The sequence below is a fragment of the Echiichthys vipera genome, assembly GCF_963691815.1.
Source record: "Echiichthys vipera genome assembly, chromosome: 23".
In the NCBI taxonomy this organism is placed as follows: Eukaryota; Metazoa; Chordata; class Actinopteri; order Perciformes; family Trachinidae; genus Echiichthys; species Echiichthys vipera.
In genome coordinates this window covers 1,516,031-1,534,023 of record NC_139848.1, presented here as the reverse complement: position 1 = coordinate 1,534,023, position 17,993 = coordinate 1,516,031, and the positions used below count along the sequence as shown (strand labels likewise).

Sequence of the window (17,993 nt, the reverse complement as noted above, 5' to 3'; positions counted from 1 at the left end):
CCAGATTAATCGAGAAATGAACAATCATCTGTGACATGTCGGTTGCACCAACATGAGCGCATCGATTTAAGTGTGGTGCAGAACTCTTTTTTCAGTACTTCATTCTCTCTGTAGTAACAAAACTGTTGTTTAAGTTGTATTAATGAGTCCAAACCTGTCCATCTTATGAGGTTTGAACATTTGGTTATTAATCTGCAAAATAATTATTTAATAGGAATCTAAGTTGCATTAAAAAGTCAGTCCCCGCCCATAAAAACAATGTCTGAGTGCAGATCATCACAGCTCTCTCTCTCTTTGACTTCTCTGGCCCGATATCATTTATGGAAGCAAATATAAAACATTATAATCTAGATTATATATTTCAACATGAAGCCCATGGAGTGGGGTCCAGGGCCTCCTGCACCATTGGAAACACCCATGAAACAACACCACACATTGATGTCAACTGTTGAACTAAAAGTGGTCAGGTACAAGAAATTGTTTGTCCAATGTGAATTTTCATCCATTACATAAAGTCCAGACTGCAGTTACTGGAAAAAGGAGAAATGGGAACAAACGTATGAAATGTGAAGGTGTGAGCCATCTGATCCACGTGATCAGCATCAGAGTTTGGCTGAGTCCCTTTGTCCCTGTCATCCGTTTGTACTCTTAAATCATTCCTCAAACATTCTCACGTCAACCACTGCATTAAACGACCCCTCAGGAAGAGAAAACCAAATACCTTCTGTCACAGTGACGCTCTGAACAGAGGGCTTTAGGCACTTTAAACCAGTTTGTGAGTGTTCAGATGGGGCGCCAGAGCCGGTCCTGGCCTCCCTGGGCCCCTGAGCTAAATTCTAATAAGCCGTGAGAACGTCTGCCTTAAAAATCCTGCAAAACAAGTTCCTCTCACAGAGAACAGACCTTTCTCCTGAGGGCTTTCAGGTCTGCGTAAACAATCTGTAAGTACGGTGCCGAAGCAGATGGTTGTGAAATAGGCAGGCAGGTTTTCTTGAACTTTCTCAATGAGTGTTTAGGCCCAATCCAAGTTGTGTGTGCGTAATCTGTTTGGATAAAGTTATAGTAAAAGAGTGTAAGTAAGTGTGCAAAGAGCGTGTGTCTGTTCGAAGCATTGTTAACAGACATTAACTTAACCTTATTAACACGATCACAACCATCATCACTTAAACATCAGTCATACAACATGCAGTTCTGTGCTTAGCCGTTAATGGAAAGTCTCATCGCATGTAACCAATGCCCAGGTGCAGTTTAGTTACTAATCCATGGAAAGGGGAGGGAGTTGCGTTGCTGTGGCTCTTAGATGCCGATGTCCAGTCGGACAATCCCTTCTGTGTTGCTCTTAAAAAGAGGCAAAAATCAAGTCACTCCTGTTGTGCAGAGGTGGTCCTTGTTAACAGTAGTTGACCGGGAAAAAGGTAAGCACACGCGTCACTGCTGACCCACTGTTTACTCCTGGAGGTTCTGCTCTACTCAGGCCATGCCTAGGCGTAGGGACAGCTGGCAGCTGGTCCCGGGTGATGAGGACAGAGGACTTGAAAAGAGGCAAGACTGGAGATCAAGACATCAAGAGACAAGAGAAAGAATAACTCCAGTGATGACTGCTGCGCGTATCCTGACTGGCAGCAAAGACTACATGTCATGGATGAAGAACACGGACCACCAGATCCCCTCTGAGGCACTTTACAAGAGTCCATGAGTCAAGAGAGACTGAAAAATGGCTTTCACCAGTTTTAAAAACCTGGTGATGTCATCAGTCGTGGGTCAGCTTTTGGACCAATGGTAGCTAACAAAAAAAACAAAAAAAAACAATGGTAGCTGATACTTGGGCCTCCTCTGAAAGTTCACACCTGGATGTGAGCTGTGTGGGGGAGGGGCTGACGTGGCTGTCAGCCTTGTTTGCTGCTAACAAAGGAATTTTTCCCTTAGTTTGATCCACAAGGGACCATGTGGCCAGAAACAGGCTTTTGGTCTTTTTGTCCTCAGACTCCAGATTAATCGAGAAATGAACAATCATCTGTGACATGTCGGTTGCACCAACATGAGCGCATCGATTTAAGTGTGGTGCAGAGCTCTTTTTTCAGTACTTCATTCTCTCTGTAGTAACAAATCTGTTGTTTAAGTTGTATTAATGAGTCCAAACCTGTCCATCTTATGAGGTTTGAACATTTGGTTATTAATCTGCAAAATAATTATTTTATAGGAATCTAAGTTGCATTAAAAAGTCAGTCCCCGCCCATAAAAACAATGTCTGAGTGCAGATCACAGCTCTCTCTCTCTTTGACTTCTCTGGCCCGATATCATTTATGGAAGCAAATATAAAACATTATAATCTAGATTATATATATTTCAACATGAAGCCCATGGAGTGGGGTCCAGGGCCTCCTGCACCATTGGAAACACCCATGAAACAACACCACACATTGATGTCAACTGTTGAACTAAAAGTGGTCAGGTACAAGAAATTGTTTGTCCAATGTGAATTTTCATCCATTACATAAAGTCCAGACTGCAGTTACTGGAAAAAGGAGAAATGGGAACAAACTTATGAAATGTGAAGGTGTGAGCCATCTGATCCACGTGATCAGCATCAGAGTTTGGCTGAGTCACTTTGTCCCTGTCATCCGTTTGTACTCTTAAATCATTCCTCAAACATTCTCACGTCAACCACTGCATTAAACGACCCCTCAGGAAGAGAAAACCAAATACCTTCTGTCACAGTGACGCTCTGAACAGAGGGCTTCAGGCACTTTAAACCAGTTTGTGAGAGTTCAGATGGGGCGCCAGAGCCGGTCCTGGCCTCCCTGGGCCCCTGAGCTAAATTCTAATAAGCCGTGAGAACGTCTGCCTTAAAAATCCTGCGAAACAAGTTCCTCTCACAGAGAACAGACCTTTCTCCTGAGGGCTTTCAGGTCCGCGTAAACAATCTGTAAGTACGGTGCCGAAGCAGATGGTTGTGAAATAGGCAGGCAGGTTTTCTTGAAATTTCTCAATGTGTGTTTAGGCCCAATCCAAGTTGTGTGTGCGTAATCTGTTTGGATAAAGTTATAGTAAAAGAGTGTAAGTAAGTGTGCAAAGAGCGTGTGTCTGTTCGAAGCATTGTTAACAAACATTAACTTAACCTTATTAACACGATCACAACCATCATCACTTAAACATCAGTCATACAACATGCAGTTCTGTGCTTAGCCGTTAATGGAAAGTCTCATCGCATGTAACCAATGCCCAGGTGCAGTTTAGTTACTAATCCATGGAAAGGGGAGGGAGTTGCGTTGCTGTGGCTCTTAGGGCGCACTCACACTGTCCTTCCGTACCGTGCCAAAAACAGGTTTTACGGGTAAAGCCTAGTTCGTTTGACCAGTGTGAGTGCAACCGCTCTGCGCTTAGCTGCGGCCAGCTGGCCGTCCAAGGCCCGTTAAAGAGAGGTGGGCTTTTGTAAAGCGTGTTTGCACATGAACAAGCATGACGTCATTTTATGTGCGCCTGTTCGGACATAGAAAAAAAAAATCGGACCATGCACGGACATTTAACAACAATGGTGGCGAAAGGTTCACGTTGGTGTGATGCGGAGGTGGAGTGTTTACTGCAGATTTGGTCAATGAAAAGATTTAACAACAGTCCACAAGACGCACAAAAACTCCGGGAAGATTTGTCAACAAAGCCACGTCAATGACGAAATTTTATGTGCGCCTGTTCGGATATAGAAAAAAAAGAGAAAAAATAAAGACTGGCCATGCGCGGACATTTCAAACAATGGCGGTGAAAGGTTCACGTTGGTGTGATGCGGAGGTGGAGTGTTTACTGCAGATTTGGTTGATAAAAAGATTCAAAAACAGTCGACAAGACGCACAAAAACTCAGAGGTCTACAGAAAGATCTGGAAACAAAGCCACGCATCGCAGTGACATCATCAATGCGTGTGACGTGTTACGACGTGATGACGTATAGGCAGCAAGAAGCATTTGCGTGAGGCCCAGGTAGTGTGAGTACAAACGGGCTGGCCAGTGGGAGGAGAGAGAGGGAGGGGGGGGTACCCTAAAGCCCGGGGCACGGTACGGGCGGAGAGTGCGAGTGCGCCCTTAGATGCCGATGTCGAGTCGGACAATCCCTTCTTAGTTGCTCTTAAAAAGAGGCAAAAATCAAGTCACTCCTGTTGTGCAGAGGTGGTCCTTGTGACCAGTAGTTGACCGGGAAAAAGGCAAGCATACGCGTCACTGCTGACCCACTGTTTACTCCTGGAGGTTCTGCTCTACTCAGGCCATGCCTAGGCGTAGGGACAGCTGGCAGCTGGTCCCGGGTGATGAGGACAGAGGACTTGAAAAGAGGCAAGACTGGAGATCAAGACATCAAGAAACAAGAGAAAGAATAACTCCAGTGATGACTGCTGCGCGTATCCTGACTGGCAGCAAAGACTACATGTCATGGATGAAGAACACGGACCACCAGATCCCCTCTGAGGCACTTTACAAGAGTCCATGAGTCAAGAGAGACTGAAAAATGGCTTTCACCAGTTTTAAAAACCTGGTGATGTCATCAGTCGTGGGTCAGCTTTTGGACCAATGGTAGCTAACAAAAAAAAAACAAAAAAACAATGGTAGCTGATACTTGGGCCTCCTCTGAAAGTTCACACCTTGATGTGAGCTGTGTGGGGGAGGGGCTGACGTGGCTGTCAGCCTTGTTTGCTGCTAACAAAGGAATTTTTCCCATAGTTTGATCCACAAGGGACCATGTGGCCAGAAACAGGCTTTTGGTCTTTTTGTCCTCAGACTCCAGATTAATCGAGAAATGAACAATCATCTGTGACATGTCGGTTGCACCAACATGAGCGCATCGATTTAAGTGTGGTGCAGAACTCTTTTTTCAGTACTTCATTCTCTCTGTAGTAACAAAACTGTTGTTTAAGTTGTATTAATGAGTCCAAACCTGTCCATCTTATGAGGTTTGAACATTTGGTTATTAATCTGCAAAATAATTATTTAATAGGAATCTAAGTTGCATTAAAAAGTCAGTCCCCGCCCATAAAAACAATGTCTGAGTGCAGATCATCACAGCTCTCTCTCTCTTTGACTTCTCTGGCCCGATATCATTTATGGAAGCAAATATAAAACATTATAATCTAGATTATATATATTTCAACATGAAGCCCATGGAGTGGGGTCCAGGGCCTCCTGCACCATTGGAAACACCCATGAAACAACACCACACATTGATGTCAACTGTTGAACTAAAAGTGGTCAGGTACAAGAAATTGTTTGTCCAATGTGAATTTTCATCCATTACATAAAGTCCAGACTGCAGTTACTGGAAAAAGGAGAAATGGGAACAAACGTATGAAATGTGAAGGTGTGAGCCATCTGATCCACGTGATCAGCATCAGAGTTTGGCTGAGTCCCTTTGTCCCTGTCATCCGTTTGTACTCTTAAATCATTCCTCAAACATTCTCACGTCAACCACTGCATTAAACGACCCCTCAGGAAGAGAAAACCAAATACCTTCTGTCACAGTGACGCTCTGAACAGAGGGCTTTAGGCACTTTAAACCAGTTTGTGAGTGTTCAGATGGGGCGCCAGAGCCGGTCCTGGCCTCCCTGGGCCCCTGAGCTAAATTCTAATAAGCCGTGAGAACGTCTGCCTTAAAAATCCTGCAAAACAAGTTCCTCTCACAGAGAACAGACCTTTCTCCTGAGGGCTTTCAGGTCTGCGTAAACAATCTGTAAGTACGGTGCCGAAGCAGATGGTTGTGAAATAGGCAGGCAGGTTTTCTTGAACTTTCTCAATGAGTGTTTAGGCCCAATCCAAGTTGTGTGTGCGTAATCTGTTTGGATAAAGTTATAGTAAAAGAGTGTAAGTAAGTGTGCAAAGAGCGTGTGTCTGTTCGAAGCATTGTTAACAGACATTAACTTAACCTTATTAACACGATCACAACCATCATCACTTAAACATCAGTCATACAACATGCAGTTCTGTGCTTAGCCGTTAATGGAAAGTCTCATCGCATGTAACCAATGCCCAGGTGCAGTTTAGTTACTAATCCATGGAAAGGGGAGGGAGTTGCGTTGCTGTGGCTCTTAGATGCCGATGTCCAGTCGGACAATCCCTTCTGTGTTGCTCTTAAAAAGAGGCAAAAATCAAGTCACTCCTGTTGTGCAGAGGTGGTCCTTGTTAACAGTAGTTGACCGGGAAAAAGGTAAGCACACGCGTCACTGCTGACCCACTGTTTACTCCTGGAGGTTCTGCTCTACTCAGGCCATGCCTAGGCGTAGGGACAGCTGGCAGCTGGTCCCGGGTGATGAGGACAGAGGACTTGAAAAGAGGCAAGACTGGAGATCAAGACATCAAGAGACAAGAGAAAGAATAACTCCAGTGATGACTGCTGCGCGTATCCTGACTGGCAGCAAAGACTACATGTCATGGATGAAGAACACGGACCACCAGATCCCCTCTGAGGCACTTTACAAGAGTCCATGAGTCAAGAGAGACTGAAAAATGGCTTTCACCAGTTTTAAAAACCTGGTGATGTCATCAGTCGTGGGTCAGCTTTTGGACCAATGGTAGCTAACAAAAAAAAAAAAAAAAAACAATGGTAGCTGATACTTGGGCCTCCTCTGAAAGTTCACACCTGGATGTGAGCTGTGTGGGGGAGGGGCTGACGTGGCTGTCATGGCTGTCATCCTTGTTTGCTGCTAACAAAGGAATTTTTCCCTTAGGGCGCGCTCACACTATCCTCCCGGACCGAGACCCGGACTTTAGGGTACTTGTCCCCCCTCCCTCTCCCCCCCGCGCCCCAGCCCCGTTTGTACTCACACTACCAGGGCCTCGGCCGATACTTCTTGCTGTCCATACGCCTTCAAGCCGTAACACGTCACACGCATTGATCGCGTGTGTGTGGCTTTGTTTACAAATCTTTCCATAGACCTCGGAGTTTTTGTGCGTCTTGTCGACTGTTTTTGAATATTTTCATCCGACCAAATCTGCAGTAAACACTCCACCTCCGCATCACACCAACATGAACCTTTCACCGCCATTGTTGTTGTTGTTAAATGTCCGCGCATGGTCCGTCCTTCTATTTACATGTCCGAACAGGCGGACATAACGCTACTGCCGTAGGGCTCGTGCTCGTGCTCGTGCGCGTACACGTGCGCACGCTCGTGCTCGTACATGTGCAAACGGCTCCGCTAAAGCCCACCTCTTTCAAGCGGGCCGTGGCGGCCCAGCTGGCCCCAGTTGAGCGCGGAGCGGGTGCGCTCACACTACTTAAAGGTACTAGACTTTAGCTGAAAAAACGGTTTTGGCCGCGGCCAAAAGGATAGTGTGAGCACGCTCTTAGTTTGATCCACAAGGGACCATGTGGCCAGAAACAGGCTTTTGGTCTTTTTGTCCTCAGACTCCAGATTAATCGAGAAATGAACAATCATCTGTGACATGTCGGTTGCACCAACATGAGCGCATCGATTTAAGTGTGGTGCAGAGCTCTATTTTCAGTACTTCATTCTCTCTGTAGTAACAAAACTGTTGTTTAAGTTGTATTAATGAGTCCAAACCTGTCCATGTTATGATGTTTGAACATTTGGTTATTAATCTGCAAAATAATTATTCAATAGGAATCTAAGTTGCATTAAAAAGTCAGTCCCCGCCCATAAAAACAATGTCTGAGTGCAGATCATCACAGCTCTCTCTCTCTTTGACTTCTCTGGCCCGATATCATTTATGAGAATCAAATATAAAACATTATAATCTAGATTATATACATTTCAACATAAAGCCCATGGAGCGGGGAAGGCGGAAGTCATTGCCAATTACAGGGGTATCACACTACTCAGCCTCCCTGGTAAAGTCGACTCCAAGGTGCTGGAAAGGAGGTTCATCCTATAGTCGAACCTCAGACTGAAGAGGAACAATGCGAAATTCCGTCTTGGACGTGGAACAACGAAGCAGCTCTTTACTCTCAAGGATCCTGGATGGGGCCTGGAAGTATGCCCATCTAGTCTACATGTGTTTTGTGGATCTGGAGAAGGCATATGACCGGGTCCCTCGAGATACTGTGGGAGTCACTTCTGTAGGCCATCCAATCTCCGTACAGCCAAAGCGAGAGCAGTGTCCGGATCTTTGGCAGTAAGTCGGATTCGTTCCTGGTGGGGGTGGGCCTCCGCCAGGGGTGCGCTTTCTCACCAATCCTGTTCGTGATTTTCACAGACAGGATATCAAGGTGTAGTCATGGTGGGGAGGGGTTGCAGTTCGGTGGGCTGAGGATCTTGTCTCTGCTTTTTGCAGATGAGGTGGTCCTGATGGCATCGTGGGTCAGTGACCTTCAGCTCTCACTGGATCGGTTTGCAGCCGAGTGTGAATGGGATGAGGGTCAGCACCTCTAAATCTGAGGCCATGGCTCTCAGTAGGAAACCGGTGGATTGTTTACTCCAGGTAGGAACTGAGTTCTTACCCCAAGTGAAGGAATTCAAGTACCTCAGAATCATGTTCACAAGTGAGGGGACGATGGAGCGTGAGTTTGGCCGGACAATCGGAGCAGCGGGGGCGGTGTTGCAGTTGCTCTACCACACCGTTGTGACGAAAAGAGAGCTGAGGAAGGCAAAGCTCTGGATCTACCGGTCAATCTTCGTTCCTACCCTCACCTGTGGTCATGAAAGCTGGGTCAGGACCCAAAGAACCAGGTAACAGGTACTGGCGTCTGAAATGTGTTTCCTCAGGAGGGGGGCTGGAGTCTTCCTTAGAGAGAGGGGGAGAAGTTTAGCATCCGTGAGGAACTCGGAGTAGAGCTTCTGCTCCTTTGCGTTGAAAGGAGCCAGTAGAGGTGGTTCGGGTATCTAGGGAGGCATCCCCTGGGCGCCTCCCTAGGGAGGTGTTCCAGGCACGTCCAGCTGGGAAAGGGAAGTTTGGGGTCCCTTGCTGGAGCTGCTGCCCCCGCGACCCCACCCGGTTTAGAGGCTGAAGATGAGATGAGATGCACAACAATCACGCCGTTTGTTCATTTTTGTTTTGCAATTAAACCTCTGGCTGCTACTTGGCAGCAGTCATTAGGTCCTACGCACCAAAGTAAGAATGAATTCCTGCGAGATTCCGCAAGACACAGCTCCACCAGCTTTTAAATCTGATGTTTGGGCATATTTTGGTTTCAAAACAAAGCAAGGCAGTTATGACTACGACAAGAGCCATGTGGTCTGTAAACTCTGCAATGCCAGAGTCAAGAACTCGGGCAATACTATAAATTTGAAGTCACGTGTCGAGACACCATGACAATTACGGGCTAACGTGAAACGAGTGGATCCTGCTCAACGCACGACTCAAGAAGTTAAATTTTCGAAACTACCAGCGACCTCAACTCGTGTAACCAAGGTAACAAGCGTCTCTGCAGAGAGTTATCTCTTCCGCAGGAGATATTGTGAATGCACAGAGAAGCGTCCTGAAAGCTGGGCATGTGGACCAGCTTGTATTCCTCAACAAAAAAACTTGAGATTAAAAAATTAGCACTGACAAAACTTAAAATCCAGTATCTGAGACTGTTTACCATATTTATATTTGTTGAGTCCTGCAAGCTTTTATTTATTTAGGCAGATGGGTAAATTCCAATATTGAGATTACACTGAAAAGGTAGATGTTGCAGGGCTTTGTACTTTATTTTGTCAGTAACAGTTTACAATTTTTGTTAATATTCAAGAATCCTACAAGCACTTTCACATTTTGTTATAGAGAAAGTATATGCTAATTTCTTTGTGGTAACTGCCAGAATAAGGGTTGTCGTCTGAAGATAGAAAGAACCGCAAAGAAAATTATACCGTCTTTCAACTTGACAACACACCTGCTAACGTCAAGTTACCAGAAGCAACACGTTTTCCCCAGTTTACATAGCATATATAGTGCAGTTTTACTTGACAGACAACGAGCGAGATGGCGCACGTGCATCCTATCACCATAGCATACGGCGCCAATGTGCGCAGCTGGTATCCAAAATGCTTCAGTAGACATACGTTTGTTTCAAAGTCTGAGACTAACAATAGCAGTGTGATAAAAAAGTACAAGTGACTAGAAGTCCTGGTGAATGCTTGATAAGTTGACTATAATAAATAATTAAGTGTATTTTTTCGGTGTGCGCAGTATTGGTCAATATGAAAGTACCGGCCGTCTATCTGCCAGCTTCACTAAATATCTCTGCTCTGGTTGTAGGTTTATTCCTCTAAGGACCCTTTTCTTTTGTCTTATTCTAAATATCTCTGCTCTAGATGCAAGTTTATCCTGTAAGAACTCTTTTCTTTTGTCTTATTCTAAATATCTCTGCTCTAGATGCAAGTTTATTCCTGTAAGGACCCTTTTCTTTTGTCTTATTCTAAATATCTCTGCTCTAGATGCAAGTTTATTCCTGTAAGGACCCTTTTCTTTTGTCTTATTCTAAATATCTCTGCTCTAGATGCAAGTTTATTCCTGTAAGGACCCTTTTCTTTTGTCTTATTCTAAATATCTCTGCTCTAGATGCAAGTTTATTCCTGTAAGGACCCTTTTCTTTTGTCTTATTCTAAATATCTCTGCTCTAGATGCAAGTTTATTCCTGTAAGGACCCTTTTCATTTGTCTTATTCTTAATATATCTGCTATAGATGCAAGTTTATTCCTGTAAGAACCCTTTTCATTTGTCTTATTCTTAATATATCTGCTATAGATGCAAGTTTATTCCTGTAAGGACCCTTTTCTTTTGTCTTATTCTAAATATCTCTGCTCTGGTTGCAAGTTTATTCCTGTAAGGACCCTTTTCTTTTGTCTTATTCTAAATATCTCTGCTCTGGTTGCAAGTTTATTCCTGTAAGGACCCTTTTCTTTTGTCTTATTCTAAATATATTTCTTATGTCTAATTATTCTAGTCATATCTCAGTTTAAACGCAGTGATTACATCTATACATGCTTTAAGTTGTGATTCAAACTCTTTACTGTAGCACTCTCTGGTGCAGTGTTGCCCGGGCAACCAATAGCGTGGAATTCCAACATGGCGGACGGGCTCAGACCCTGCAAAATTGCCCCGTCTGCTAAGGTTGACTTGCAGATTTATTTTTTCTACATGATGATGCAAAAAGTTGCCTTATTTTTCAGGGTATTTTTTATCAGTGTATGCAGGAGAAGTGGGCGGGTCTGCTGTGTGAGCGAGTTCAAAGGGCAAAGTTTCCCCTCATGCATGCTGAGTAGAAGCTTACTGCAGCGGCAGAGAAAACACAGACATTAAAGATCCTTTCCTGCGGGCTCAGAGGAGATGGCTGAGAGAAAGAAAGCTATCTTGTTCAACTTCTGGGGAGTTGCAGTGTCTGCTAGACCTTGTGCACTTTTCCGCAAAATGGAGAAGTTACACAACCTGCCAAGGTGAGGACACTGTTACGCAACATGATCTGTGCACTGTACAAAATGAAAGGTGAATTAAATGTGTTATTTCTGTGTGTGACACTGATTTTAATGGACACATGAACTGGATAACTGGCAAAATAAGTGTTTATATAAGTCAGACTGTATATAGGAGATAGCAGCCAGGAGCATTCAGCAGTCACCATCTTGGTTTTTGAGCATATTTGGACAAGAGGGCGGGGCTGGGGAGGAGCGTTAAGTAGTAAAATAAATATTTTCTTTTCACCAGTCTGAAAGAAGAACTTATGGAAGATAAAGAAAAATGTATAATTGACAAGTGCATGACCTGCAGTGTCTCAACCTTTTTGTCAGCTTTTAGTATTTGTGGTTTGCACAGATCCCTAAATGAGAAGTTTCTGCACTCTTGCATTTTATTTTTTAAATCTCAGAAAACGAGAATTACCGCTTTGTGGTTGTACTGCCTGGGGGTGTTTTAGTCACGTACAAAAGAGGTAATCTAACACCACTCGCCTCTCCAACCCTTGCTTTGTCCATCTAACATGATGAAGATAGAAAGATATTTATTTCAATATGCTGCTAAACTGCACGGTGCGTATTGTTATATACCTACGTTGAACCACAATGTCTGTCGCATTCTGTCACATTTAGTTGATTGATTTATTGTATGTTAGCTTATTGTTGATCTGACCCTTTCCCATCTTTGTATTGAAACTGTTGAACAATAAATTCCCTCTGGATAATTAAAGCTTCTTGAATAGGTTTTAACAGAATTTACTACTATATTTATCTGTGGGTTTCAGCGGTTTCCTGTCCGGTTTGGCGTCCCAGAAGGACGGCGTCATGATCCGGGCGGAGAGAGGCGAGATGACCGTCTCTGAGGTGGGTGACGTCACTTCCAAAATAATCTTTTGATCAACCGTTTCTCTACCTGCTAATTGATTACGAAGGCGTTCTCGGGCCCGTCTCCCCCCTGTAGATGATCCCAGCCTTCGAGGAGGACTGTGTGAAGGAGGCCGCGGCCAGGGGGGTAACGCTGCCATCTGATTGGTCAGTCAAACGCCTGCTGCAGGAGCTCAGAGAGGCGATGGACGTCGAACCAGCCGTGCTGAAGACGGTTGCCACTCTGCGTCACAGTGGTACACGCGTGCATCAGTACTTTTACTTTGTTAGTCATAGCCTAATTGCTGTAAAAAATAATAAATCTGAGAGACAATAAATGTGGAAAAATAGAGGAATAAATAAAAAGAAAAAAATAGTTACACACATTTCATTCATTTATACACTGTATACATTTATTTCTTAGCATAAAACTCACACCTATTTTATACAATGTAATTTTACTTATGTTTTTTATTTAATAAGAAAAGACAGAGGGATTAAAATAAATAGATGTAAGCAATATACGTTGTACTTCCACCTTTACAGATTTATCTTTAAGTTAAATTTATTTTAGTTTAATAAAGTTACAAGATAAAGGCTGGATTTTCCTTCCGATTCCATCAGGGTTACTGACGGCCGTGCTGGCCAATCACTGGCTCGATGACAGCGCCGCTCGAGACGTTCCGGCCCGCATTCTCGCTCTGCTGGGCGCCCATTTTGACCTGGTCCTCCAATCCTGCCGCTCAGGTCAGAGGGTCCCCGAGCCCGCCACGTTCAGCTCAGCTCTGCAGCACCTGGGAGTGACGTCACAACAGGTAGACTGCGAAAGAACCAGTTGTTATATTGAAGTCAGGACGGTCTGATGATCCAGCGTGTCTCATTTCAGGCTCTGTGGTTGGATGCAGATGAGGAAGGTGTGAAGGCGGCGAAGGGAGCAGGCATGGAGGCCATCTTGGTGGAAAATCTGGGCGACGCTCTGAGCAAACTGGCCGACTTTACTGGAGTTCAGGTGGATCAGAACAGTGTTCTTTAAAAGGATGAACAACGGATAAACGACTGGGCGATAACGCCTCGGCTTATGATTCATTTTAATTTTTTTGCACTGGAGACCAGGGGCCTGATTTAGAAAACTGCGCGTAGGATTCACGTCAAAGGTGGCGTACGACAAAACGTAAAAATACTGGGATGTTTTAAACAGTGCGCACACACGTCCAACGCCGGTATCCCTTTATAAATCACAATCAAATGTGGTGCAGCTTTTGCGACTTCATGTCACGCCCATATCTGCGTATAAATAGTGAATAAAACGCTCAAAATTAATACTCATTTATACTGATAACATGAGGAACGCAGAGAGGAAAACAAACAAACAAAAAAAAGCCACAATCAATGTGAAGATGACGTTCTTGTTGGAAACATGATGCAGACAGTTAATGCAGCGTCAGAAGGTTGGCTGTTGCCGAAATTAAACAGATGAATGAAAGCATTTACACTCACCGGTCACTTTATTAGGTACGCCTGTCCACCTGCTCGTTAACGCATATTTCTAATCAGCCAATCACGTGGCAGCGGCTCATTCAGGCATGTAGACGTGGTGAGGAGGATGTGCTGCAGGTCAAAGCAGCATCAGAACGGGGAAGAAAGGTGACTTGCGTGACTTTGAACGAGGCGTGGTTGTTGCTCTGATCCACTGGGATTTTCACGCACAACCATCTCTGGTTTACAGAGAACGCTCCGGAAAAGAGCAAAGACCCAGAGAGCGGCAGTTCTGTGGGCGCAAATGTTGATGCCAGAGGAGAATGGACAGACTAGGGCGAGCTCCTCTTCCTCCTCCTCCCCCTTCTTCCACTTCCTCCTCCCCCCTACTCCTCCTCTTCTTTCTCTCCTTCTCGTCCTCCTCTTCTTCTCCCCTACTCTTCTTCCTCTTGTCCTCCTCCTCTTCTTCCGCGCAAATGCCTTGTTGATGCCAGAGGTCAGAAGAGAGTAGCCAGACGGGTTTCTCCCGTTTGTTTGCGTACGCCTGGGTCAGAGTGCGTGGAGGACCCCACTTTTCCCCGTCAGATTTGCTTTTTTAGAAATCCCAAAGTTTGCTTAGAAAGTGGCGAGCGCCCTCTTCTGAGCGTACGCCACCTTTAGAAATGAGGCCCCGGGACTTCACGCAGACATAAGCACACGCACATTTGCAATAAGTAGATAATATAGATGTGCCACCATTAAAAATAAAAATACATAATAACTTAATAAATGTGAGAACATTTAAATAAAACTTAGTGAAGGGCATTAATTAATTGATTTAATGTGACATCAATTGTATTAATTTCCTATTTAATTTGAATGTATGTTTATACTTAAATGCAGAAATTATTAAAATCATTAATTACATAATTATATATAACTGTTTAAAAAAATAACTACATGAAGGGAAAATACAATACGTAAATAAATAAATAAATAAGCCACTTAAAAAAAGAAAAATCACATCAATGTGATTTTTTTGTAGATTTAATGGCATATTTATTTATTTATTTATTAATTATCGAGTCATATTTGGGATTTTGTCGGGTTCAGTCGTCCATACGGTTATGGACCTTTACGACATTTCCATGGTAACGCAGATGTTTGTTTCAGGCCGTTGGAGCAGAAAGTCCTCCAGCGTGCTGCAGCCCCGATGAAGTGTCTCATGGATACGTCACCATCAGGGTAATAATCTATTTATCTAAGTCAGACACTGTTGAAATGTAGTTTTTGTGACATTAATAATTATTATTATTCCTCTGTGTGTGTGCGTGTCAGCCTGGGGTCAGGACTCATTATGTCGACATGGGCTCAGGTCCGCCGGTTGTGCTGTGTCACGGTTTCCCTGAGAGCTGGTACTCCTGGAGGTATCAGGTAACGTTTCCCCACGGTTCACGCTCCCCGTGTGTTTGTACCTCTGTGCTGAAGAACGCGGCCCTCTCTCTCCCGGATAGATCCCTGCCGTGGCAGCAGCCGGCTTCAGGGTGTTGGCTCTGGACATGAAGGGATACGGAGAGTCCACAGCGCCCCCAGGTGAACTGGAAAACATATATATGATGATTTAAAGGTTTTCTTAAGGGAAGAAAGTTATTTATATATTTTTTAAAAAGGCCCTACATTTATTTATAAGGATTTTAAAGTTAAATAAAGAATCTTTATGCAGATGTTTAATTTCTTTTAGCCCTGAATTTATTTATTTATTTATAAAGGATCTTTATGCAAATATAGAATTTTTCAGCCCTGAATTTGTTTATTTATCAGGATTTTTAAGTATAAAAACATATGACGGTTATTTAAAGATTTTTTTAAGGGAATAAAATGATTTATATATTTTTAAAAAAGGCCTTAAATTTATTTAATAAGGGTTGTTAAGGTATATAAATAATGTTAATGCATATATTTAATTGGTCAGCTCTGAATTTATTTAATTATGAGGATTTTAGGGTAAATAAAGAATCTTTATGCATTTATTTAATTTTTCAGCCCTGAATTTGTTTATTTATTTATTAGGATTTTAAGGTTTGAAAAGAATCTTTATGCATCAATTTAATTTTTCAGCCCTGAATTTATTCATAAAGATTTTAAGCACATTCAGTTATTTAAATGTATATTTAGTATTTAGTCCTCAATTATTTTTTTCCTTGAAAGTTTTTAGGTATTTAAATGATTTATAGATTTTATATATATTTAAGACCCTTTATTTATTGTATGAGTGTTTATATAAATCTTTTTTAATTTATAAATTATATACATGTATAATTATTATTTTAAAAATGAAATTAAAAAATAATAAAAATCTATGAAAATGTATTGATTGTATACGTTTTTATATAAATCTTTTTAAATGTATGTTATTAAAAATGATTTATGTGTTTATATTCATTTAGGTATTTAAGTATTTTTACACGATTTCTCACAACTTTAGAAACATTCATTAAAAAACGTATAAAAGGGAAACAAACTTAATTAAATATAATTCAGCTGAAAAACAAATAAAAGATTTAAAAAGTTATATAAATGCACACACACAAAAAGATTTTCTGATTTATTTCATCCAGATACATCACATAAAATAAACATTGTACATTACTTAAGAAAGCTTTTGAATGCAGGACTTTTACTTGAATACTTCTTCCATTTTTACATTTTTAAATTAATAAATGAACAGTAAATTCTCACATAGAAACATTTATATTGTTCCCGCATTAACTGATGGTTTTTTGTCACCGACAGACATCGAGGAATATTCTCAGGAGCAGCTCTGCAAGGTACAAACTCACCAACACGCGCTCGTCACATTTGATTAAATACAACAAACCATCCCCCAAAAGCACGTCATTGTTTTTTAGGCTTATAAAGGAACTTGACACAGTAAGACGTGTCATTTAAGAACAATATTTAATGTCATAAAATGTCTTTTCTGCAGGATTTAATTACATTCATGGACAAGATGGTGAGGAACTGACACTGTGCACACTGACGTGTTAAATCAAATGATGAAAATGCAAAATAAAGTAGTGAATGCAAGTTCCTATAATTAATAAACGAACTTGCTGTAGATGAAAATCTCACCTTTATGTGGTTGTTTCCAGTCGATGCCACAGGTCACCCTGGTGGGTCATGACTGGGGAGGCGCGCTGGTGTGGACGATGGCTCAGTATTACCCTGAGAGAGTGAGGTGCGCGCGCACACACACACACACACACACACACACACACACACACACACACACACACACACACACACACACACACACACACACACACACACACACACACACACACACACACACACACACACACACACACACACACACACACACACACACACACACACACACACACACACACACACACACACGTTATGTTGTTGTAGTCAGTGAAATGTGTTGGTCGTTGTGTGTGCAGGGCCGTGGCGTCTCTAAACACGCCGCTGTTCCCCGTGGATCCGTCTGCGAGTCCTGCAGGGAAACTCAAGAACGTCCCCATATTTGACTACCAGCTCTACTTCCAAACGCCGGTGAGTCCGTCGTTGTTATTCCATTACATCTAAATAATCTACTTTTCCCTGACAGCTTTAGTTACTATACATGCACAATAAACGCTGCAGGAATGTTTTTTTTTTTTTTTTTTTTAATATGTACTTAATTATTTATTCTTTTGTTGAGTCTTTAAGGTCTTTGAATAATTGATTTATATGGATTTTAAGGTATTTAATTTACTTTATTTTCAGGTCCTTAATTATTAATAAGGATTTTAAAGTTTTTAGTTTACTTTATTTTCAGGTCCTTAATTATTAATAAGGATTTTAAGGTATTTAATTTACTTTATTTTCGGGTCCTTAATTATTAATAAGGATTTTAAGGTATTTAATTTACTTTATTTTCGGGTCCTTAATTATTAATAAGGATTTTAAGGTATTTAATTTACTTTATTTTCAGGTCCTTAATTATTAATAAGGATTTTAAAGTTTTTAGTTTACTTTATTTTCAGGTCCTTAATTATTAATAAAGATTTTAAGGTATTTAATTTAATGTATTTTCAGGTCCTTAGTCATTTTAGTTATTTATAAGGGTTATTACTGTATTTACTATATTAATTTTTTATCCTTTAATGTATTTCATGGTTTTTCAGTTATTTCATTTACTTTTTTTATGCCCTTAGTCATTTTAATTATTTATGTTTTTTAAGGAATTTAATTTATTTTATTCTTCTATCCTTAATCTTTTAATTTAGTTATAAGGAGTTTTA

At 42.0% G+C, this 17,993-nt stretch overlaps 1 protein-coding gene across 1 annotated transcript in view; it reads left to right on the top strand.

Annotated features, from left to right (window-relative positions):
* The first annotated feature begins 11,103 nt into the window (after positions 1 to 11,103).
* The window catches only part of ephx2 (epoxide hydrolase 2, cytoplasmic), a 13,230-nt gene continuing 6,340 nt past the window's right edge, over positions 11,104 to 17,993 (top strand). Inside the window, exons 1-12 of the mRNA XM_083938142.1 lie at positions 11,104 to 11,349; positions 12,150 to 12,228; positions 12,326 to 12,485; positions 12,853 to 13,043; positions 13,115 to 13,237; positions 14,857 to 14,928; positions 15,022 to 15,117; positions 15,198 to 15,276; positions 16,477 to 16,511; positions 16,670 to 16,696; positions 16,836 to 16,921; positions 17,151 to 17,262. Of these exons, the coding sequence (XP_083794268.1) occupies positions 11,243 to 11,349; positions 12,150 to 12,228; positions 12,326 to 12,485; positions 12,853 to 13,043; positions 13,115 to 13,237; positions 14,857 to 14,928; positions 15,022 to 15,117; positions 15,198 to 15,276; positions 16,477 to 16,511; positions 16,670 to 16,696; positions 16,836 to 16,921; positions 17,151 to 17,262 (1,167 nt within the window). The 5' untranslated portion in view covers positions 11,104 to 11,242. The remainder of the gene's footprint in view (positions 11,350 to 12,149; positions 12,229 to 12,325; positions 12,486 to 12,852; positions 13,044 to 13,114; positions 13,238 to 14,856; positions 14,929 to 15,021; positions 15,118 to 15,197; positions 15,277 to 16,476; positions 16,512 to 16,669; positions 16,697 to 16,835; positions 16,922 to 17,150; positions 17,263 to 17,993) is intronic.